A 26,392-nucleotide genomic window follows, 5' to 3' on the forward strand; every position below is an offset into this window, starting at 1 on the left:
TATTTTGATGAATTTTATGTTTAATCCAATGTGGGATTATGATAGAGAGATTTTGAATTTATGAAAAATATATACTTTTTATTAAATTTTAAAGATGAAAATTATGAATCCAATTCTAATACTCTTAGTGATAAGTCTCATGATCATCTACGTTTGGGTAGTGAGATTAAGGGTATTTTGTTAATAGTAATAAAAAAGTAATAAAAAAATAATTATAGAATATTGAATAATAGTAAATAGTAATAAAAATTAATAATAAAATAATAAATAGTAGTGAGATATTCTGAGAGTACCTGAAATACTCTTTATACTCTTAAATCTCTACACTTGCACTAACGTGAATAATTAGGCCTGATTTGGATAGTTAGATAAGATGAGATGAGATGATTTTAGATAAATTAAGTAAAATATTATTAGAATATTATTTTTAAATATTATTATTATTTTTAAATTTAAAAAAATTAAATTATTTAGTATATTTTATGTAAAAATTAGAATGATGAAATGAAATTAGATAAAATCATTTCTAAATACGATTTTTTTTTAAAATTATCCGAATACACAATGCAAGAGAGGCAAACACCTATGCACTCAAAAATTAGTGGAGAACTTAATTCCTCGAATAAACGTTAGACAACAAAAAGATATAAAACATTTTTTTACTCTATCATCTTGTCATTCTTATCATCTTCGCATCATGAATTTCATGATTTGGCTAGAATATTTCTTTTTCAAACGGCAGACTGCACTCATCGATAACTTGCCACGTAGCAAAAATCGGAAAGCTTATAAAGCTGCCGTCCCTTGACTACACACCTCACTGACCGGTGAGAAAATGGCGAGAGAGGGTGAAGTGGTTTGCGTCACCGGCGGCAGCGGCTGCATTGGGTCCTGGCTCGTCCGTCTCCTTCTCGACCGTGGCTACTACGTCCACGCCACCGTTCAGGATCTCAGTTTACTCTCTCTCACTCTCACTCTCTCTCGTTTCTAGTTTCTGCTTTCGTAAATGCACATTCGTTTATCTGCGGAATTGTCATCTCCTGCTTAATATTCCAATTTGCAGAGGATGAGAGTGAAACGAAACATCTAGAAGCTCTGGAAGGAGCAGAGGCCCGTCTCCGTCTCTTCCAAATCGATCTCCTTAACTCCGGCTCTATCCTCACTGCCGTCAGTGGCTGCGCCGGAGTCTTCCACCTTGCCTCTCCCTGCATCGTCGATGAAGTTCTAGATCCCGAGGTTCTTGATATATTGACCTGAAACTCTGTTAGAATGATCAAAAGCCGGGCCTTGACATAGAACCCTATATTCCAGCAAATTCAACTTTTTTTTTTTTCCCTTTTATTATACATCGTTTTGTTGTGGTATATTCTACAGAAACAACTTCTGGACCCGGCGATCAAGGGAACGCTAAACGTATTGACGGCGGCAAAGGAAGCAGGGGTGAGTCGCGTGGTGGTGACTTCATCCATCTCAGCTATTACTCCGAGCCCTAATTGGCCGGCCGATATGGTCAAGTCCGAGGATTGCTGGACCGACATTGAGTACTGCAAGCAGAAAGGAGTGAGTGCCCCTGCACCTGAATTTGGATAGTTTTTCATAAATTTAGCTCGGACTATAATTGTGGTTCCCAGATTGGATTATGAAGGCATTGCATAGTTGTGTGTTCAGTTTACATTGGGTCTTACGGTTAGGTGTGTGTTTGTTTGTTTGTTGTTTTGTGGTGTAGTTATGGTATCCGCTTTCTAAAACCCTAGCTGAGAAAGCTGCTTGGGATTTTGCCAAAGAGAAGGGTTTGGATGTGGTGGTGGTGAATCCTGGGACAGTAATGGGCCCTGTGATCCCTCCTAGGCTCAATGCAAGCATGTTAATGCTTGTTCGCCTTCTCCAGGGTAAGGATCTATCCTCGCAGCATGTCTTTTTTGATTATATTGTTGTTATTGGGGGATTCTTTCATCGGAAATAAAATCTTGATTTTTCCACCATCGTAGGTGTGGGTTTATGTCAATTGAATTGATGTACTATTGTTTTTAATTTAATCGGAGCGTTTCATAACTTCAACTTGAAATAGCAAATTAATACTCGGGAGTTTTGGGCGGTTTAGCAGATCATGTAGTCCGTGATCTGTGAGGACACATCAGCTGCTCTTTGACTTCTTATTCTAGTTATTACTCATTGGATTTCTAACCTCTAATGAAGACCATAGTTGTATTAATTCTAATTTTCCTATGTCTGGAGCTAATAGATGCACTGATGGTGCCATTTTATTCTTACTTCAGGATGCACTGAAACATATGAGAACTTTTTTATGGGATCTGTGCATTTCAAAGATGTAGCTCTAGCACATATATTGGTGTATGAGAACAAATCAGCAACTGGAAGGCACTGTTGTCTTGAAGCTATATCTCATTATGGTGATTTTGTAGCAAAGGTTGCTGAAATTTACCCTGAATATGAGGTGCCAAGGTAATATAATTTGACTTCCTGCTTCTGCATGTGGGTTTGGAAGTAATAGCTACTTACACGTCTTTTTTTTTAAAAAATGAACATCTGAACCTTCCAAACAGCACCAGAACTATAAATTCTGAATATGGTGGATTGAATTTACATTCCAATGATAGTTATTTTCTAGAGATTATGATGCTTGATGATGATGGATATATCCGACTACCATTTGCCAAATGAGCTTTATTGAGTTTACATTGATATTGTAGTGTCTGCTACAAGTACCACTGAAGTTTATCATCACATTTGGTTTGGTTTTAACTACTTTTTGTGTTTGAGTTCACCCCACCCAATCTCACTCCGATCCTTGGACTAAGTGGGGTGATCAGGCTGGGTTTCCGGCACTTTGAGTTCGCAAAATTCTGGATCTTTTTGTAACCTTTTTCTTAATTTCTGATTGCTATAGGACAGAAATAAGTTTTTATGATGCCTTGTTTTTTATTAATTGTAACCGCCAAGGTGTCTTTAGAGTTAAGGTTTTATGACTCCGTCGGTTTTGCTTTTTGATATTGTCACTGCCAAGGAGTCCTAAGTTGTAACCACAGTATTTCTCCGCCATAAGTGAGGGTTCATAAATAAATTACGGGGTGTCGTCCTCTTCTATAGAAAAAATAGTGGGGTGGATCTGTAGAGGTCCAGTATGCAACTTCTGTTCTTGCTTCTTAATGATGTCTACTGGCTTGTATGCGTTCTATTGATTTTAGAATTTCCTGTCAAGAAACTGAATGCCCCGTAGATATATCTGCTTCAATTCCCAAATGTTTGTTTCTGTTTCTCCAGCTCTGTCGTATCCATTTGATGGAATTATTCTAACTTAAATGCAGTAGAAATGGTCTTATAAATTGTTGATGCTATGATGTCCCTGTATATGTAGGTTGCCAAAGGATACCCAACCTGGGTTGTTAAGGGCGAAGGATGGATCAAAGAAGCTGATGGACTTGGGCCTACAATTCATACCCATGGAGCAAATTATCAAGGAGGCTGTTGAGAGTTTAAAGAGCAAGGGTTTTATTTCTTGAATTCAGCTCCAGGCATCACTAAAGAACTTCAAGGGCCCAATTACTAGCTGCATATGCTCACGAACACCCGGTGACCTATCTATCTTGTAAATTGATTGGGTGGTGAAGACAAGTATGTATGAATAATTCTAGACAATAAAGTAAGCTTATTTACTTCAGCTAGTATGTCCTTGACTCTTGCAATCTTTTCCTGGTATGTAATCGAGAAAAAACTAGATTGTTGTCTGTTTCAAGAAGTTCTGTCCGGTATTTCTTCCAAGTTGCTTCTCGAAAGAGTCGAATTTGTAAGAATTTTTGTAGTAAAAACGGAGGTACTTGGTAAGTTGCAAATGTGTAAAAAAATGATATTTGTTAACATTCAAAATGGCTGGCTCTGCACTCTCTGCCTTGATGTCGGATTCTTAAGCCTTTTCACTGCTGTTACGTTAATTTTGCCTATTTGATGCATATACACCTTTTCCAAAAGCCCCATGAAAAACGGCCTTGTGTTCTCTGTATATTGATTTGGTAATCACCCCGCAGTAGATACGTACTAACAACTCTGCTTTTTCTATATAACAGTGATATACATACTGGTTTTAGCATATTAAGAAAAGACAAACCATTTCCTCTCATTTTGATCTCTCTCTAACTTCTGTCAAACCCGATATTCATCTCACTTTGCTGAGTGAATAAGATAATACGGCTTTGATTTTGTACTTTTACTTGAATGAGAACCTCAACTAGACACAAACAAATATCACAACAATCTGAATTTCTAGTTGGGTTTAGCACATTAAGCGGGGTCGATTCAAAGAACCGCAGGTTCTCCTCGAGAAGAACATGAGCTATTATATCGACTTTGCTCAGGGCATCCTGATCAAACAAGTTTTCAATTTTTTATTGTTGAACCAAACTCAACTCATCACAAACCAATTATTGATGAGACCCGCCCACTACTTTTATAATTTTCTATAAAAAAAAGTTAAATCTCATCTCAACCTTAAAAAGTTAAACTTATCTCAATGGGACCTACAAAATATTACGATTGACAATTCAACTCGAACATCCAAGCATAGCCTTAGAGTGAAGACGTCTCAAATACTAATAATACTACTACGGATCGAGTATAGAAAGGTAGTAAAATATGGCAACCCATATGATTTGAAAGAGAGAATTTTTAAGTGGTCAATATAAATGGTTTTACAAGCGTCTATATATGTTGCTGAGGAAGCTCAATCTCTTCTGATTAACCTGACATACGCTTTCAAGAATCCATAGCGAAGACACAGCATAGTATCCCATCCTTCAGATTGGTCAATAAAGATTTTCTAACTAGCTTATCAATTTAGTGACCTTGTTCTGGTCCTAGAGGTAGTCTTTGGATTTTGGATTTCATGCATACCGAGTTCCAAATGTTAAAGGTTACTCCTAACTGCAGCCAGACTCTTGAGCCCATTATTGACCTTTCCACTTCAAGCTCATCTAAGCTTTGTCTGAGTTTAGACAAGTAGGCCCAATTGAAAAGTGATTCGTTCAAATAGATAAATAAATAAATGTTTTAGACATAAAAGAGTTTTATAAAAATAAATTCATAAATTGACGTGAAGATCTAATGTATTATATGATGTCACGATATTTGTGAGATTATAAATCTAATATATCATATGAAGTAATGATAGTTTATGAATTTGCTTTTATAAAATTCCTTTGTGATTGTAGCCCTTATCTAAAAATATTCTATGAAAGTAAAATTCACAAATTGATGTAGTTAGATGTGATATGTTAGATATATTTTATATGAAAAAGAGTTTTACAATCTGATCTACTATTGCAAATTACGTTTGTTTAAAAGTGTTTTTTTAACCAAATATTTCTATATGAAATTTACTTAAATAAGTTCATGATCAAGAGTACTTGCCAGTTGAGACGAATCCAAGATACACTTATCTTATTCTACTTATACAATTATAATATGATCAATTGGGCATAGCAATATCCCACCAAAAGAAGCCTAAACTTGGGAACTTATGCTGATCACCAAATTCTACCGAAACAGCCCAGCTAGCCCACTGCACCCACTCTTCTCAATCACTTTTAGCTCGATGCAAGCGCATATTCATGCATATAAACATGTCTGTCTGGCTTGGGAACTAAGTCACCCACCACCCCCCCGCCCCCCCCCCCCCCACACACACACACACACACACAAAGGCGTGCACGCAAGACAGTCGATAAAAGCGATTGATCACCACAACAAAGATAACAGGCTGATGATTGCGTTTCGATGATGTCTCTCAAAGAAAACGTGGTCAATGATCGCATCATATAGATCTATCTTTTTCTGCAGCTAGCGAGTTTCAGCAAAAACAAAAGTTAAGGTAAGCTAGCTATCGTAGCAGCCATGGAGAAAATGATGGTTTATCTTGATCTGGGAAATTAACCCTAACTTGCAGATCAGTAGTATGAACATAATCATCATGCATTGCACAGCTGACAGCCCAAGATCATCTGTCAGGAAATCTACGGTCTTAGATATGTTGTCGGTGACCGAAACTACAGTTTGTCAAACTATTCAATTGGGACCCATGCATGCATATCAGTGGGGCCGGGACGTACGTAATAATCATATCTCTGCAGTATTTGCATCACTTCCCTCCCATATAACTTTGGCTCTCTTCTTGACTTTACCCGCTCCTCTAGGTTTTCTTTTCGTCCATCACTTAGGGCCACCGACTGTTTCCCACGACCCTGTCCTGTGGGAGCAGCTAGCTGCCTGCCCAAGTTGACGTTGTCCATAAAACTTGATTTATACTTCACTCCCAACATTCATCCCCTTTGTCAATATCTTACAAAACCAGGTAGACCCCTGATGCATCCGTTATCCCGATAGACACTCGATGTCATGCTAAATAATTTACAAAAAGTTAATGCTTGATACACGAAATTATTGTGTAAAAAAAGAAAAAGAAAAAAAAGATAAACGAACAGTGAATTAAGCTATTTGACGTTGAAATAATGCTTAGTTATAATTTGTGTTTGGAACTCTAGAGTTGATGTGTAGTTTAGTTTATAGTCTAAATTTTTTATATAATGATAAGTTATAGTTATAATTTTGATTTATTAATGAAACAAGTTTATTTTCATTAAAAAATAAAAAAAATTTTATAAAAAGAATAAATATGGTACGTAGTAGATTTAAGATACATATTTATAAATTTTTACTTATATTTCGTCTAAAATCAACCACATGGACCATTGCTAATTATGAGAGTTGATGTGTTTACTAAATTTCCAAGACCCAGCTCAGTGGGTTTCAGTGGCTGGTACGTACACGTACGTTGTAGGGTTAATCCACTAGGTACGGAGTTGTTGGGTAATGAAGATTTTCAATGTCATTTAGGATTTACTGTTTAGCTATTAAATTAAACAATCTTAGATAATTAATCAGTGAATAGTAATATTTTATAAATTTTTTTTGAAATATATTGAAATATAAATAGATTAAAATATGTATTTGAATATATAAAATAAGTTAAATGTTTAGTTTTTTATAAAAAAAAATTAATAATTAATTAGAGATGAACTGTAGTCATCTTGACATCCAGCCGTCGCGGGGAGTACCGCTCTTCAGCACTAGGTAGCTAGCTAGCTTTGCAATCATTAGTTGCAAAATCAGGACCATCCAATTAATCCAACATGCACACTGATTTGCCTCCCTGTAATTCTTTCATTAATGACCTCACGTCATATATATTGAAGTATTTTTTCTGTTATATGGTACTAATTCTCCGTACGTATGGCAAAAGATCAGCGGTCTTTGAAATTAAAAGGACAATTTAAAGCTATTTATATATATATATGTATTTTTGTTTTTAACTTAAAATTAATTTTTATAACTTTCATACAATATTTTTACAAATGATAATTAAGCATTAATAATTAGCTGTAAGTCACACTGATTTTGATAATTTAAGGTGCGGAAAATTATAAAAAGAAATGTGAAAACAGCTTGGAAATACATGTATTCTTTCCCTTGAAAATTATAATAATTAATGTCCAAGATAACAAAGAATTACATTATTGAAAAATATATAGTGATGTACAATAATTAATTAATACATATATATAGGGAGGGAATAATAGCCAGCTTGCAGTTGGCTTGGCCAATGACATGCATGCATGGCATGGCATGGCATTATTAATGGTTTCTTTACAAACCCTTCTCAGCAATTCCAAATGGCGGGTTGGATATTGCTTGATTCTTGATAAGATAGAGCATGTCGATCTCCCTAATTTTTCATACTAGCAAACTGCAGTATAGTTAGATTTAGTTCTTTTCATTTTGTTTTTCATGTATCGATATACATATTATATAGATATATAGAATATGATTTTATGCTTGTTTTTTGAGATTTTTATTTTTATTTGTATTAATGTCGTCCTTATTTCTTTACGGTAGAGCAATAAAATTCGAAGGTACAACAATATTAGGTACATTTGGATCCTCAACTCATCTTAAATCATCTTAACTTATTATTATAATTTTTTCAAATTTCAATATAAAATATAATAAACAATTCAACTTTTTCAAATTCTAAAATAATAATAATATTTTATTATCTTAACTTAACTCGCTAGTAATCTTCTATGTGAGGTCCAGAAATTATAATCTCCCAGAAATTAAAGGTTCAAGAAAAATCCTATTTATAAATTGACATAAACAACAGTAAAAAGTGCCTCCTCCTCACCTACTTGCAAATAATAACAGTAAAAAATTCAATGTCGAAATGTCATTTATAATACTAATGTTTACAAAGGATCTATATATAGAAAGGCGTGTACAGTACATAAGATGCAAATTAGTGGAAAATATTTTAGCCATAAAAGTGATCACACAAAAATAAATCTACAAACTGATGTGGTTTGATGTAGTACGTCAAATTGTAAAGTTATTTTTATTATAAAATAGATCTAAGGAATTCTTTAAAACTATATCGATTTGTGGATTTATTTTGTGTATGTAGCAGTTTCTCTTTGTAAATATTCAGTATACAAGACAGTACACTATTAACATGATAAAAGTACTTCAATTTAAAATATAGATTTACAAATCAAATTATGTACTGGGGTATCTACGACATAGTCAATGTATTTTTATGCCGACTTCTAATATAATTTTTTTTTTTTTTTTTTTTTTTTTTTTTTTTTTTTTTTTTTTTTTTATCCAGAATGTGAGTGCTGTCCTTCCCTGGACGCGAATGGAGAAGGGAAAGGGTATATAAATTAAGCATATATTCCATTCTGAGCTCAAACCAGCCTGCAAATGAGTGAACTATATCAATGCCCACCAATGGCATTAGACAAGCTAGACCACTCAGTGCAGTGCAGGCGCTTTATTAGACAAACAAAAAAACAACCCCACTCAAAGCAAAGCCGTTTCCATCGATCTCTCCCTAAATGAGGACTATATAATATTAATATGATCATACATGATCTGAATGCTTCGTTTTGCACTCCCTATGCCCAGAATTCACTGCCCCACGTACGCAGTACTGTTGCATGCAAGATTCACATCAAACACTAGAAGTACAGACATCCATAATATTTTGTTTATCCTAATTCGACACTTATGTCATTCCTTTCAGACATCCAGGGCCGAGTATCTATAATTTCTACACAAGCTTTGCATTACTCTAGATCAGTGGTTTCTCCTTCTCTCTCTCTCCTTTTTGTTCCCTAATGAATGGAATTACTAAACATTAGGAGATCAGAGGGAAGATGCAGAGAAGAACGTACACCTTTTAAGCAACAAGACAAAACTGAAGGCAATTTAACCGTGGTTTCCTTTTTGACGTTGCAGAGATAAAAATGGTGAAAGAAACAAATGCGTAAAAAAAAGGGTATAAACGTTCTAAAGGAAAAAGAAGGACGGGGCAATAAATGTTGCATCATTCTATGACATGATGTAGATCTAAAACTGAGGATCAGAAATGGGGTTTTTTTGTTTGGGAGTGCCTTGGTGGGTCTCTATGTTATCATGACAAAAGTTGAATATATATATACATATAATAGTTGTAAAAGATAAAATAAGATAATACCATCTAGAATGGTTTAAGAAAGGGTTGGCTGCAAGTCGTTTTCACACTGAGCTGGTGTTTACCTTAATAAAATAAGATCAGCAATCAGAAAAGAAAGGGATTAGTTTTTTCTTTTCATGGATGCTTGCAGGCTTTAGCCTATATCCTCTAGTAGCAGTTGTTATCACAGAAAGAAATGTTGTTTTCCTAGCTATGGAAGATGATGGAGAAGATCACGATCAGGGGTTGGCCATGGTTGAGATCGATCGTCTCAATCCAAACACCAAAAATTATGAACCCCAGATATATTTTAAAATGTAAGAATTAAAACAAACAGATAAAAGGGATCAAGAGCACCTGATCAGAGAGTGGAAATCCATACATCAGAGGCGCACGTGTGCATCATCATAACAGAGATCTTTGAGCCCAGAAAATCGAGATGCCGGGGACCAGATGAACAGTTGCTCCTGACTTCAAACATTTGGCTATAGTGACTGCTATTTTTTGCTTTGCCTGCCCTTCTTCATAATATTATAAGCTGTGGCCTCCACAGTCTGAGTTGGGTACTAGAATCCACACAAGCAAACAGTTTTGCAGATATGGAAGAACAAATACAAATGAAAAGAGAACTGACAGAATAATAGAAAAAAATTAAGACCTTGCTTATTGTATCCTTCTAGAGTCAACCTGATCTGCAATTTGCTCATAATGATATATATATATATATATTGTGGAAGGAGAAATTAATGTACTAAACAAAAGTCATATTACTGTAGATTTCTCTGATATCTCCATTTTCGAACTTCTATTCCATGTTTACTTCTTCTGATTCTGATTTCAGTTGATCAGGTCAAGAGAAAAAAGATAAAAGAAACTGAACAGTGAATTATATAAATGCTGTTTCTTCTTGTACGCAGTTGGAAACTTAGATCATGGAATCATGAATACCAGCCATTACAGAAGGAGAATAAAGGTTAACAAGCTGAAGGAATGAGTACGAGATAGCACTATAAGTTTTATATAGCCAAGAGATAAAAAAAAAAAAAACCCTCAATTATGAGAGAATCACTAGTACTTGTAAATATATATATATTAAACGTTATAAAAAACAGACGAAAATGGAAAATTAAGTTTCTAAAATAAAGAAACTATACGGTGGTCGTCGTCGTCGTTTGAGCAACACCACTTCCACTTCCCTCACCAGAACCCCCAGCATCACCTCCTTGAATCACCTTCGCTGGCACATTTTCCGGCGCCGCAGAAGCTGCCACCACTGATGTGGTTGCCGTGACTGTGTGTCGTTTCCGCTTCTTCTTTTCGTAAGGAATCCCTCTGGCTTTCGCCTGCCCTTCCCTCACCTCCCTCAAGTAAATCCTCACCGCCCTCGCTCCGAACGGGTTCGACTCCGGCCGTCCGCCGTTCTCCTCGTAAGCTGCTCTCAGGCGTCCGATCAGCGCGTCCAGGCTCCCCCACGCTTGCTTTAGCGGGCAAGCACAGGGGGCCGGAGGGTTCGGGTGCCCGAAGTAGGGGCAACCGGAGATGTGCACCTTCGTCTTCCCAAACTGGTCCAAGTACTTCAAGAACTCGATCACGTGCGCACCACTGCACCGGGATAGAGTTAACGGAGGCTTGTGGTTCTTCAGGTACTGCAAAAAGGTGTGCCAGTCTCGCCGCTTCTGTGACTCGTACCGACTCAGTGGCAAGGGCGATGAACCCTCCGCAGCCGGCGCCGAACCTGTTGCGGATGGACCCTCTCCGCTATTCGGGTCGGATGTACCAGCACCTGAAGCTAAATCCATAAACAAGAGCTAGCTATGGGTCTGTACAAGCAACAATTTTACCTAATATTTTCGACAACTGGGAATTGATGGTTTAACTTTTGTCTCTTCTGCCTTGAAAAGAAACCTCAATATCTATAGGTGAGTTTCCTCCCCGCGTCTTTCTCTCTCCAGCTAACAAAAACAAACACCATGACCCTTTCAGTACAGTTTTCTGTATTAACTGCTCCGTTTGGATCGGTGATCTCTTCACTTGAAAGAGCTTCTTTTGGAGTCTGGTATCGCCTCTTTCCCGAGAAAGTGAAGGTAATCTAAGCGGGGGAGGTGGGAGGAAGAGCTATAGCTTGGTGATGGGACGTAAGATGTGTAAATGAATGAATACGGACTAGACTCTCTCCTCTCACTTTTTTAGAGATGGATAGAGAAGACGAGTGCTGCTATATAGCCTATAGAGATAGATTTATTTTTTAATTTTTAATTTATTTTTTAAAAAAGGAGCAATAATCTGTGTAAAGAAAAACAAAAACTACGTGTAGAGAGAGAGAGAGAGAGAGAGTTTTCTTTTCTTTTTAGTTGTGGTGAGAGAGGGAAAGAATGGTGGAAGAATTCACAATTCACGTGGTGGCCCTATCGGACATGACATGCTTACTATTCAACCCGGCGGAGCCCTCAGCTCCTATCCCACTCTCTCACTACATTTAAGTTTCACACTTTCACTTGCCTTTTAACTCCGCTACGATTTGGACCGTGAGATTAGAGAAGATAGTTTTAAATAAAAATTAAAAATTAAATAAAATATTATTTTTAAATTTTATTATTATTTTAAGATTTAAAAAATTAAATTATTTATTATATTTTATATAAAAATTTAAAAAAATTATAATAAGATAAGATGAAATATTTCTACTATCTAAACGGTTAGTTAATATGCTCGAAAGTTAAGAGAATTATAAATTAATTTTAAAATATGAATAACTTAAGAGCATTACCTGTTGGTATTAATATTTTATAAAATTTGATAGATGTTATGCAATTAAAATTTTTCAAATTTTTGTTTGAATTTGGTGATTTAAACTACGAGAAAGACAGATTTTTTTAATTTTCCAGGAACTTTTTTGTTGTTTATAATAATTTTTACATAATTTTAAAAATTTAACTTTGAAATTCTTAATGCAACTTTTAAGGAAATGTTTGGACAATAAAATGAAATAAGAAACTCTCAAAATTTATCATAATTTAATTATCAAAGATCACTTAAATATATATTCTTAATTTAATACAAATAATATTAATTATATATATCCATTTTTCTTTCTCTTAATAATTCAGTGCGTGGTTTGCTTCAGCCACGGTGGAACGTGGACTTAAATAAGGATAGTGGATCGGGTGGCATTTTGGGTCTCTTGGAAGTCAAAAGTTTCGAGGCTACTTAGGGAAAGAGGTTGTATTATAGTACCCGAGAGCTCCGTGGGATAAATGTACGTAAGATTTTTTCTTAAAAATAATCATGAAAATTAATATGAACATTTTAGAGATAAATTTCTATATTTTTTTGTGAAATTTATGGAATACATAAAAATATATTGAATTGAAATAATTTACAAAATCATGCGTTTTCATTGAAGTTTGAGAAAATAGCTAGAGTCCATTAAAATGATATTGTTCGGAAAAGCAGTATTAATTAATAATTTAAGAATTAATTTTTACTGGTTTGTATTCAGAAATGAGTTGAGATAGTTTATGAATAGTAAAATAAAAGTTAAATTATTTATTATATTTCGTATGAAAATTTGAAAAAATTGTTTCGAGATTTGAAATAAGTTGACGTGGGTTTTGAATGCAAATGAAGTTAAATTTTCTGAATAATTTTCTTCATGACAAATTATAAGGCCTAAGTCTTTAGTTGTGACATGATTATAGCTTAATTTTCGTTGTATTTCCAGAAAACGATGATAAAGATTAATATAAGGAGACGTGATCTTGTGAGGACAAGAAGACGAGATTTCAATATATTGGAGTAGTAATTTTAGTAAAGGGAAATGGCAAATGTAAATATAAATAAATACTTGTCATGAGGAAACATGCATCATGTGATTGGACAAAAATAAACATCTTAGGTCTACAATATCTCTATCATTAGTGTACGTATCGTAATAACATGACCTTGATTAGGTGTTATTTGTAGGGTTCTTTTTCCACCTTGTATAGCTAATTAATTTATTTGAGCGCATTAATATGCCTTTGCTTCTATATATTCGAGATGGCCTTCATGTTCTTCAACATCCAAAATGAGTCTCAAACGTCTAAACTTTGTAAAAAGAAGAGAATCAGTTGGATCTAATTAATTACGCCCAAGTTGGATCTAATTAATTAAAGAAAAGTATCAATTATAACTATAATGAGATTGATCTATAAAAGTAAACCTATAAAATGATATCGCTTTATATGATACATTATATTTATTTTACAATAAAAATAGTTTTACAATCTAACGTACCACATCAAATTATGTCAGTTTGTGAGTTTACTTTTGTGAAATATATTTGTGGCTAAAATATTTCTCCTAATTAAATGAGTTTAAGGCATTCTTCATTCTTTTTTAAATTTTCATTTGGTAAAACTGATTTAGGCTAAAAGGGTTACGGTGCATGCATTACTCCAAGCAATGAGAAGTGTTTTAGGGTTTTTGTGAGTTTTTCGTGGAAATTAGAGCGAGAAAGACGATGCTTTAAGTACTAGTGGGGGTGATGCATATGTTCGACCCTTTTTTTAACTTTTTTATACAGTCATGTTTTAAAATGAAGGTAATTTTGTAAAACGATATTGATTTTATAAGTTAATTTTATGAAAATGCTCCTAATGTAAAACATGGTTGTATAAAGAGTTGTAAAATAGTTATATGTGTATCATTTTCCTTTTGTGAGATTGTTGGGACAAAAGATGTGGTCAAGGGTAATAGAATAATGCCCGAATACAGTTAGAGATATGCCAAAATAATGCTTACTTGAGCGCATAAAACCAAAACAAAAGGGAAAGAAAAATGAGAAGAGTAATGCTACAAATTAATCACACACTTAGCGGCCACTTTTATCCCCTAGGTAAAATATGACACTTTTATCACCCTTAGATCATTATTTTTTTAAAAGTATAGACTCAAAGGGTGATAGACAATGTCACATCATTATAATACGATGAAAATAAGATGAGGGTATATAGTTTGTAAAGTTTTCCAAATGAGAAAAGGAAGTTCGAGCAAATTAGGAGGAGAGGAAAAAAGAGTAGATCAACAGGGAAAGTACATACGTCATTACAAGAAAATTGAATATTTGTTATGAGTTATTTGCGATGAGAATATACTTTTTTTTACAGCAAATTGAATATACTTATTTTCGCAATGAGAAAATAAGTATATTCTTATCGCAAATAACTAACAGTAAATACATAATTTTGTCAATAAGCATTAGAACAAGAGGGAAAAAAAAAAGGGAAGGTCATGTCAAGCTGGCTACATGATATTTATCAACAATTGCAGCATGCATGCATGTGTGGCCTGTGCACCAAGGCCGGAACGGGTGGTCGGGGTAAAATGGAATGATATATAGTTGGAAGATCGATGATGTGAGAGGATGCATGGGTTATGGAGAATGGGGAAAGAAGTAAGAAACTCAGTAGATTAGGAGTAGATTACTTCAATCAACCAATGCATAATATAAAGTTTCTCTCTCTTTGCTAGCTAGCTATTGCAAATTAAAGGGAGATTAGCATGATCGTCATGTGTTATTTTTTCATATATAGTAATTATTTCTTTCGATTTTTTATCTATATAAATTTTTTTTTATGATTAGTGTTATTAATTTTCTCTCTCTCATATTTTATAGTCTAAAACTATTAAATGGAGTGGATCCATTAATTCATTTATCACGTGTATATAATATTGTAGATTTAGTAGCATGCAATAAATTAGTAAGGATCATATTAACTGATCAGAGCCCCCAAGCTATCCAACAAAATAAGGAAACACATGATTGTTGTGCAAAACACACACACCAATGATGATAAACTAAAGTAAAAGTAAGCACGATGAAACACATGACAAATAATATACTTGGTTCGGCAAATTGCCTACGTCCACAGAGCTGTAGAAATCTTATTAACCAGAAGAAATTACAATCACTCAATCTCAACTCACACTCTCTAGGGCCTTTTTGCTCTCTCACTCAATATGCACTCACTTTACAATTGTTCTCTCTCTAAATATGCTGAAAAGTTGTACAAAACAAGTCAAATATAATATATTTATAGTAAATGGCGCTGGAAACCCTAATCTAGCAAGAACTACATTCTTCAATCGAGCGCGCCTCGAGCGAATAACTAATGAACATTGGCTCGAGTGGGGTGTCGGGCGTGGTTCCAGGGAATACTAGGGTTTATGTCTTGCTCGAGTCCACTGTCGAGCGCACCTTGAGCTACTACTATCGAGTGCATGTCGAGTGAACTCACTGTTCCTCAATTTTCTACTCACAGGCTAGTCTCCACATGTAACCCAACAATCGTCCACTTAGAGACTGGGTCTCCACATGCCAGCCATTGTTTCCAGCCAAGCCCTATCATCTCTGCAGTTCACAACTCTTGTCTTCATGCTAGAAGATGCACTGAATTCAAGTCTGACTTTAGTTTTCCACATACATCACCCTTAGTCAGCACATCTATTGGGCGACTCATAACTCCGACTACACTAGGAGTATTCGATCTCGAGTCGATCTTGGAAACCTTAGCCAACGTTCCCAGGCTTACATGAGGAGTGACAAAGCTGACTCCCTTTGGCTTTCTTATATGTTTCGAGCGATCAAGCCTGTCTTTTTACACTCTTGTATTTTCCTGCACATCATTGGTCACCCTGATGTTAAATACAAAAAGTTAGATCTCTTACCATGCGCTAAGACCAGCGCACCCTTAATGATCTTCCAAGCTTCTCTAAAGAACGCTACTGCATAACCTCTGTCATCAAGCTGCCTCACAGAAATCAGGTTTTTCTTCAGATCTAGAACATGTTTGACTCGCTGTGAAGTCCACACACCCCTATTTGGAAGTGTGATGTACACATCACTCACTCCCACTACATCTAGTGCATCTTTATTAGCCACATACATCTTCCCAAAATCACTAGCAATATAATTTTGTATGATCTCTTAATGTGAGGTGCTATGTAACGACGCCCCTGAATCCAACACCCAATCATCAATCGGATTGTGCACTGCAAGAATTAGGACATCATAAATTTCTTCTTCCACTACATTCATTACAGTTTTTCTTAATGTGGCCCGGCTTGCCACAACTCCAGAAATGATATGCTGCCCAAATCTCGTCTTACTCTTCCCTTTGCTCTTGAAGTTTGACCTGTCATGTATTCTGCCCCGATTGTCAATATTCAGGACTAATCCTGATCTTGAGAACTCACCCTAGTCTCTTTTACGTACCTCTTTAGTAAGGATCATGTCATGTATGTTATCCTAGTCCAGTTTCATCTTGCCGACTGAACTACTCACAGTCATCCTCATGGCTTCCCAACTATTTGACAGCATTACCAACAGAATCAATGCTCTGATCCCATCATCAAACTCAATCTCTACAGAAGACAGTTGATTTGTGATCGTATTGAATTCATTCAAGTGTTGGGCCACAAACAAATCTTCTGACATCTTCAGATTGAAACAATTTCTTCGTCAAGTGCATTTTGTTATTTTCCGACAGCTTTTCAAACATACCTGACAAAGTCTTCATGACATCCGACGTGGTTCTCTTCTTACTAACATTGTGTGCCACTATTCTGGACAAGGTCAATCGAACAATCCTCAGAACCTGTCGATCTAACAGAATCCACTCAGCATCATCCATATGTTCTAGCTTTTTTCCCAACACTGGAAGGTGGAGTCTCTTTCCATAGAGGTGGTCCTCGATCTACATCTTCTAGTACCAAAAATTAATGCCGTTGAACTTCTTGATCTTGGGTGCTTTCACTTTATCTCTAGCCACCATTCTCTTTCACTCAATATGCACTCACTTGAAAATTGTTATTTCTCAAAATATGCTGAAAAGTCATACAAAACAAGTCAAATATAATATATTTATAGTAAACAGTATTGGAAATCCTAATCTGACAAAAACTACGTTCTTTGGTAGAGCAACATGTCAAGCGCACTTCGAGTGAACAACCAATGAACATTGGCTTGAGTGTGGCTTTAGCAAACTCAAGGGTTGAGTTTTGCTCGAGCGCATGTCGAGCGAACACAGGGGTTGAACTTCACTCGAGCCTACTGTCAAGTGCATGTATAGTGAACTCATTGTTCCTCAATTTTTTGCTCACAGACCAATCTCTACATGCAACCCAATAATGACAATACACTTGTTTTTTATTCTGAGCTAAGAAATACACTGCGCATGATAAATATAAATTTTTCTTTTTGATAAGTAAACGATTATAAATATAAAATATATTTTATTGCCTCATGCATGTAAAATATAAAATACATTTAATTTACATGAGGCAATAAAACCAAAAAAGCATGCAGTGAATTAAGCAGCACCCTTTTCTTTTGTATTTCCATATATCCAACAAAAACTCGGTATATATATATATATATATATATATATATATATATATATTTCTAATAATTTTCTATATATTCGATCTCCATCTTCTATGTTCTCATGCATCATGCAGATCGAAATCAGCATTCTGCAGCCCCACGAAATCCCTTTATTGCCATTAACACAAAAGAAATAGCTCGAATGATGCTCTCTTGTCTGGCGATACTAGAATAAGGAACTCTTGCTAATTGGGCACTTATTTCCTATCTAACCTCTATCTGCACGTGTTCCTGCTCCATCCAAAAATAATAGGAAATTAAAGCAAGTGGAAAACCCTATATACGGCAGTTCATGAATGTTTTTCTCGCACTTATTCGTGAACATCACGCAGAGGATCGATTGCATATATGCATATATATTCTTGGGACTTGGGATGTACCAAGATTGCTAAACACGATCTCTAGCTAGCTTGCAGGTTTCTCCCTTCTTCAATAATAGATAGACGAGCATTTCAGCATATTCTATGTGCGTTTTCATTGAGTGTGGTTCCAAGTAAAAAGGATTTTATATATTAGAATCGATCCCACAGTTATACCAAATATTTTTTTACCTCAAGATAAATCTCTATGCACTAATAATAACTAACAAGAAATGTTAGAAATTGAAAAAAGAAAGTAGGTAATGAAAATGAATTTTGACACGTATCCACATGACTTTTTTTTTTTTTTTTCCCCTGCCATAATATAATGATAGAGAAATGGTGTCATCGATCGCAACATTTAATTCACAATTTCAAAAGCTGTATAAATATGGTTTTTCTTTGTTATTTAGGATTCACTAAAATTTTTTGTACTTTTTATGGGATAAATTTGGATTAATATATAATCTACGGACGTATGGACACTGCATATATAATATTTAATATTGACAAAATTAAAACTGTGCAAATATAATTAATATTGATAAAATGTTATATGGGCCACGCGCATACCATCGTAATTCTTCAAATATTATCTAATTACTATAAGAAAATTACTTATTGATAAAATAAATGTTACATCGTGGTCATAAATAGTCATTTACGTTGTAAATAACTTATCATATATAAATACTCGTTTTTTTGTAATATATATATATACATACACATTTTGTAGCTGTAATATACATATAGTGCAAGTATTTTCAGAATTAAAGAAGTAATTCGCAAATAATTGGATAGTTTAAAACTTAAATATTCAAACAAGTGAGTAGTTGTTATACGTTTGATACTTTAAATGGAGCACGCATGCATGATGGATATATATTATATTATACGGAAATTCCCGTTTCAGCTATATATATATATATATATATATATATATATTTTCTTTTTGAATTTGGCATCTTATAGATTTTTAAAGCTTATATATGATTATGGCCAAAATAAAAGATAAAGTTGGTGGAGTTGATTTGAAATGGTCCGTAGAGGATGGTGCTTCCCTTTCAGATCAATTGACGTTCTTCCCAATTTAAATCAATGCTATAATATATATATATATATATATATATATATATATATATATACACACTTCATTTTTCAGAAACATGCATGCATGCATGCTGTACTACTAACTTACCAGTACTACTACTACTACTACAGGACAACTCGATCATCCTAGCTAGCTACTCCAATTATAACCTTAACCAGCTTGACACGTACGTACGTAAGTCCACGTACCCTTGAAATAATGACATAATCTCTTCACATGATCATGTTTTAATTTACTTCGATCTCAGTGGTTTTATCAAATATAATCTCGTGAAAGTTGGTCGGGGATTTGATTATTGTTCTGATCATCATGATATATACCATTTTTTGAGATCCATGTAGTACTGTTCATGGCATGGATTCTCAGCATCATCATGTTTTGAAATTGCACGCAGATCTTATTCTAAAAATATATATGTATTAATTATTATATATATATATATATTATATGCCTTGATCAGTACCAACTTGACTAATGCGGGTTTAGGATTCTCGACTCTATTTTACGGCTTCAGATTACTATTAATATTCAATTAATTAATAAAGTATATATTTTTACGATTCTATTTTATTAAATATAATATCATAATTAGATGCGTCGACCCGTGATGCATTGTCGCGAATAATATATGTCGCATGCAACTTGCATGTATACATTTATATATATGTCACACACATTAATATTTCTTCAATAGTACCATATCCAACTTATCAATAATATTTTATAATATAATATATTATTAAAAAATATGCTGATGATAATTTCCCACCTTCGAGTCCAGCCAAAGTTAGTAGAACCCTAGAAAGATTCTGCACTAAACTGATCATGACTTATAGCCACCTCCTCGTGTTCACAAAATATTTATTAAAAATTTATAACGTGTATTAACGTAGTCATCTTATCATTATATTTTTTTTAAATTTTTATATAAAATATAATAAATAATTTAACTTTTTCTAAATCTTAAAACAATAATAATATTTAAAATTAAAAATTATCATCTCAATCTCCAAACCTACTCACCCAAATGCCTCTGAAATCTTTTGTACCGGGAGATCTCTGTTCTAGCTTTTCACAGAAAAGAACCATGGCCCATAACATTAATTTGTTACATATTTGGACATCAATTAATGAGTAGATTCTACTAATTAGGGGAAGGAAAGAGAGAGCGCTAATGGACGGGGTAGTAAAAGCTAGCAGTAGCAACATTTAATATATAATTCCTTATATAATTTTTGTATGTGTTAATAAATAAGGAAATGCTTCTAGATAGTCTTGCTATTTACAAGAGAAAAATAACTTCTCAATAAGTATAAGTCACATAAAAAAGTGGTGAATGAAGACAATACACAACAATACAAGTGATTAAAACCGAATTTGCTCTACCTCTAGATTTTCTCTTTCTCGAAATCCTTCCCCCACTGAAATCCTTTCCCACTACACTGCAACTCGTCATCGCCATTGACCATGCACTGAAATCTTGCTATAGCGGCCACCAAACAGAGACCCCACAATTGCAGTCACCCCTTCGAGATCTTGCCGTCACCATCTTCGAGATTTTTCCGTCGCCCATCACACTTCTAGTCACCCACCAAAGCTAGATCTTGCCGTCGTCCACTACACTGGCCAATGGTTTATTTTTGCACTTTATAATTGAATTTATTGGTCTGTTTGTGATGTTGGCTAGCTCAGTTTAGAAGAAAGAAAACAAACTAGGGTTGTCTTTACATTTGAGTCATGATTGTTTGAAGCATTGAAATTGGCAAAAAGAAATTATTGGGTCCATATTGGTGCTAACTTGGTTTACTTAACAGATTACTTATAATTTCAAGAATAAAAATTTCAAAAGTGATGTATAAAACAAGTCTATTCAAAAGGCAAATTATAGACATTATTGGGTCGGCGTGCTCGTCGTGCTCTCTGCCGTCGGGAATGTGTGGGGGTGGGGATGAGTTTGGGGTGGGGATGGGTTTGGGTTGGAATACGAAGACAGGGAAGCACAGTTTGTTGATTTGTTTTGGTGTAGGCAAATGCATGATAATTAATATTAAATGTTTATGTGTCGAACTGCTATTGGAGGGCTGGTTATTGAGGAAGACCAGCGGACTAGTCTCTAGGTTTTCTCTGATAAATATGGAGTGATTTGGACATGATGTCCTTGGCAGGATAGATCTGCTATATCATATATGTGCCAGAAAATCTTGATCCGATAAATTTTCTGAGCAAAAATGATACAAGTAGAAGCGCAACAAATTTTATAAAAGAAAATTCACATAATAGTTTTGAAATTTAATGTACCGCATTAAGCCACAATCAGTATATAAGTTTACTTTTATAGATTTTTTTTGTGTTTAAAACATTCCTCTTTGACAAGATCACGAGTACTTATTTTATTTTATTTTTTATTTTTTTAATGAAATAATATAGAAAAACGGGTGGAGTCGTTTTATTGGCAATATTGGAAGACCTTCAAGTAGCTGAAGAATATTGAAAGAAAATCACAAATGTCTGGATCATGATGTTAATAACAAAGGTGCCCCGGGATTTTTTGTGGACCCAAATATGCACGTACCAAAACCCCAATATCTCTGTCACCAAAGATTTTTGAGTGTATATATTTCTTTCATAGATATATTTGTAATGGTACGAATAGAGTACTATAAAAAAAAATTTAAAAAGTGTAGAGTTCGATATGAATTCAAGATCTCTGTTTTAATATTTTATAAAATTATTATTTATTTTAAAAGTTTAAATTGATAAGAAGAGATAGATTTTATTATTTAATTTATATCTTAACAAAGATACGCAGACAAAACATACACAACATTAATATCTTCAATTATAAATAATATTAAATGCAATTTTAGATTGCATTCATTTTTTTTAAAAAAAAATAAGATTTATTATTAAAAAATAAGTTATTTCATACCGGTATTTATCCATTTGTTTTAAAAAATTAGCTAAATTTAAACATTCTAAAAATATACGAATTATTTTCCATTAGACTAATGTTATTATGCCCATAATTTATTCCATTCATTTTTTCTCTTGATGTGGCACTATAACGTGATGCCACATGACTTATTAAAAAAATTAAAAACATAAATATAAAAGATAGAGAGAATCTTATATTTTAGTATTTATCTTTTTGTACTTTTAAATACTTTTTTTATTTTAAATATATATTTTTAAAATTCTTTTAAAAAAGTAAGAAATGAATTAACTCTCGTTTATTTTTATAGTTAAAATGAGATGAGTCGAGATAAAAGTTGAAAATTAAATAAAATATTATTTTTATTTTGAGATTTAAAAATTTTAAATTATTTATTTTATTTTATTTTATATAAAAATTTAAAAAAATTATAATAATAAAATAAAATAAGAATAAGAATAATTATAAAAACTGAAAACAAACGAGGCATTATTATTCTTGAAAATTAGGACCACTCAGTGAGCTACTCTTAATTAATATTACGTTGCTTGGTGATGATGGTCAAATTGGGGGGACAGTCGTACCCTGATAGTTTTTGAAAGTGGGATTCAGTTTGTCAGCAAAAGAAAGAAAAAAAAAAAATTAATAAAAAAAAAGGAGTTAATGTGATAGGTGGGGAATGAGGTGTTACGTGTGATTCTGATTAAAAGCGGTGTGTTGAGTGAAGGAACCGAAGGGAATAAATACGACGACTACACAGCTTTCTGCTATAAATCTTCATCATGTGGAGTAATGATACATATAATATAATATAATATAATATAAACATTATTAAAAAAAATTATATAATATTTGGAAAAAAATTACTTTGTCTTTCAAATTATACCGTGATCGTTTGGTAAATTTTTTTATTTAGTGATTAAAAAAGTGATTTTAAATATATTGAAATTTTTTTAAAATATTTAAATATATAAAAAAATGTAAAAAAAACCAAAAACCAAAAATAGTAAACTTGAGCGGGCTGCTCACGGAGCGACTCTAATATTTGTATTTGCATATCTTATGAATATAAATATAATTTTTCATTCATATAAGATTTGACTGAACTCATAGTCTTAATCAGTCAGGATTTGTGAACCATCTCTTACAACCTTAGTTATAAAATTTGGAAAATGTTTTACACAATCATAAAATAAATGTACAAGTCTCCTACATTTATAACGATAAGCTCAAAATTGTGAATAATTATTCTTAAATCCGTTTGGATAGTGAGATAAGATAAGATGAATTTAGATAAAAATTAAAAGTTGAATAAAATATTATTATAATATTATTTTTTAATCTTATTATTGTTTTAAGATTTAAAAATATTAAATTATTTATTATATTTTATCTGAAAATTTAAAAAAATTATAATAATGAGATGAGATGAAACTGTTTCTATATCCAGACAAGATCTTAATATGACATATGGTTAGAGTAATGATCTTTTAGGATTCAGGCCATGACTAGGTGTGTTGATAAGCTTACCAAACCTGTCTTCGATCAATTTGTTACATAGACAGTGAGATAGTATTTAGGCCCCGTTTGTTTTTACAGATGAGATTAGATAAGACGAGTTGAGATAAAAGTTAAAAGTTGAATAAAATATTGTTAGAATATATTTTTTTAATATTATTTTTATTTTAGAATTTAAAAAAATTAAATTATTTATTTTATTTTGTGTGAAAATTTAAGAAAATTGTAATGATTAATTAAGATGAGTTAAGAATAGTAATGATTAATTTGATGGTTGTTAGAGAGTAATAGAAGATATGGTAATGATACATGATTGAGTTTTACTATAAAGAAATTTGGTGTGCAACACAACACTTTTTGTAGTCTTATAGCGTGAACTCTTGCTACTAGTTTTGAAAAAGTAGATAAATATGAGATCTATATAAAAAAATATTTTTTAATTGTGGACTTCACATTTTTTAAAGGGAGTGCACAAAATTTGCACACCCCAAGATTGTATCTAACATTACTCATCCCCATATTTTTAATACTGTTTGATTTTTATAAGAGAAATGATATTTATAGTCTTATAGTTTGCAAGACTAGTGCACTCTTTTTGAAAGAAATGAATAATTATGAGATTCACATGAGAAAATTAATTTTTTAATAATGAACACTACTCTTTTTTAAAGGGAGTACGTAAGACTTCACATCCTAAGACTAAATTTGACATTACTTTTTTTTTTATATATATAATGATCATATTTGAGTATAAAAAAAAGTCCGGATATCCAAAGAGATTTGAATTCCCTCTCAACTTCATTTTGTTGAGAATGTGAATGAGAAATGATATATACAAATTCTAAATACACAAGTTTCACGCAAACTCTATATAAAAAATGGACCCCAACATAAAAAAATATGAAAAACTCACTTTTTCTTGATGATACCTATATTTTTATAAAATACTTATATATTTGAGACTTATACCTAGTATTACTCTTTTATTAAAAATTGTGAATTCCCTTCTAAGAAAATGGTAATTTAGATTCCTTCCACTTTAGAAAATTCCTTTTCCCTTGCAGCTAATAAAAATGACAGTGATAACTTTTACATTTTTTTTTATTGGATACTATTATGGTTAGGCAAGAAACTTTATGGGACATATCATGGTTATCTTTTTAATGGTTCTTTTAATTTCTTTGTTTGTGACAATTTGTGAATCTGTATATAAAAGTGAATAATCATTAAGGAAAATCAACATGTAATATATAAAGTCAATACTTCAATGATGTATTGAGCATGCCAATAATGAACTTATTCCTCGGACCAAATGTTATACAATAGGAATATATATTTGAAAGAAATTCACTCGCAGACGTGTTTTTTAACAAAGTAATGTTAGATATATTTATGAGTTGTGTAAGTGTCGCGTATCATCTTGAAAAAAGAATGTGATCTATAATTAAAAAATTAATTTTTTCTTGTGGCCCGTTTCATATTTATTCATTTTTTAAAAATGAATATGCGACACTTACGTACTCTAACTACAAATAACATTTCTCGTTTTTAACACGCTCAATACATTATTGAAGTGGGTTCACAATAATAAAAGTTGAACTTTTTTATAATTATAATAAGTTATATAGCTAGTGCGTAGATAAAAATATAAGTACAATCTTTGGTGCCTCCTTTCCTTGGATGCATATCCATTTTGATAGATGCTTATCCATATTCAATCAACTTTGCTGCTACACCCAAATGAAAGCAACTGATCTTAGAAAGATGACCTGCAACATAGGACATAAATCTCTATATCTTTTTATTCAAATAAATTGAATAAAACACAATGATATGCAAAGGTTAGCGTAAGGGAATCAAGGATTAGATAGTGGTTTTGACGTGCCGTCTTTGAAATCTTTTCGTTTTTTAAAAATCAAATTGATTATGCATCCAATGCCTTTATTCACAATTTCTTCTTGGACCCTAGGGTTCAAGACAAGTGTTAATATCAAAGACCCCACAATTTTTTAGTTATTTAGCATTATCTTATACCTATTTCTAAGTGTTTTTCGTAGGAAGCAATGCTCCCACCATCAACGGTTCTTTTTAATCATTCACAATCTCAAACAATCAACAGTTATACTGAGAAAGTGAGAACATAGATTGCCATTGAATGAGAATACTTATTATTTTGAATTCTACTACTTATAAATCGGTATGTAAAATACACATTCTATACCGTTGACGTGACAAGATTTAATTTATTTGTTTGTAAGAGATTTAAATTTTAAAATTTTCATATAAATTAAGGAGTCGTTTGAATAGTGAGTTGAGATGAAAGTTGAATAAAATATTGTTAATTTTTTTTAATATTATTATTGTTTTGAGATTTGAAAAAGTTGAATTATTTATTATATTTTATGTGAGAATTTAAAAAAGTTGTAAGGATGAGATGAAATGAAATAAAATGCTTTTACTATCCTAA

At 33.0% G+C, this 26,392-nt stretch overlaps 3 protein-coding genes across 3 annotated transcripts in view; 1 reads left to right on the plus strand and 2 right to left on the minus strand.

Annotated features, from left to right (window-relative positions):
* Positions 1-682: 682 nt before the first annotated feature.
* Positions 683-3,843, plus strand: LOC121240483 (phenylacetaldehyde reductase). The gene is made up of 6 exons (XM_041137939.1): positions 683-953; positions 1,064-1,236; positions 1,375-1,560; positions 1,727-1,889; positions 2,277-2,463; positions 3,377-3,843. Exons 1-6 carry the CDS (start codon positions 836-838, stop codon positions 3,519-3,521), a joined length of 972 nt encoding a protein of 323 aa, XP_040993873.1. The 5' UTR covers positions 683-835; the 3' UTR covers positions 3,522-3,843.
* Positions 3,844-10,619: 6,776 nt separating this feature from the next.
* Positions 10,620-11,887, minus strand: LOC121240484 (protein LIGHT-DEPENDENT SHORT HYPOCOTYLS 6-like). The gene has a single exon (XM_041137940.1). The coding sequence runs from the start codon at positions 11,377-11,379 to the stop codon at positions 10,729-10,731; it is 651 nt and encodes a 216-aa protein (XP_040993874.1). The 5' UTR covers positions 11,380-11,887; the 3' UTR covers positions 10,620-10,728.
* A 10,463-nt stretch (positions 11,888-22,350) lies between these two features.
* Positions 22,351-26,392, minus strand: part of LOC121240488 (uncharacterized protein At5g39865-like) — a 30,339-nt gene continuing 26,297 nt past the window's right edge. The window contains exon 2 of the mRNA XM_041137947.1: positions 22,351-22,378. The gene's annotated coding sequence lies outside the window, so the exon portion shown is untranslated. The remainder of the gene's footprint in view (positions 22,379-26,392) is intronic.

This window comes from Juglans microcarpa x Juglans regia, chromosome 7S (genome assembly GCF_004785595.1).
Source record: "Juglans microcarpa x Juglans regia isolate MS1-56 chromosome 7S, Jm3101_v1.0, whole genome shotgun sequence".
NCBI lineage: Eukaryota > Viridiplantae > Streptophyta > Magnoliopsida > Fagales > Juglandaceae > Juglans > Juglans microcarpa x Juglans regia.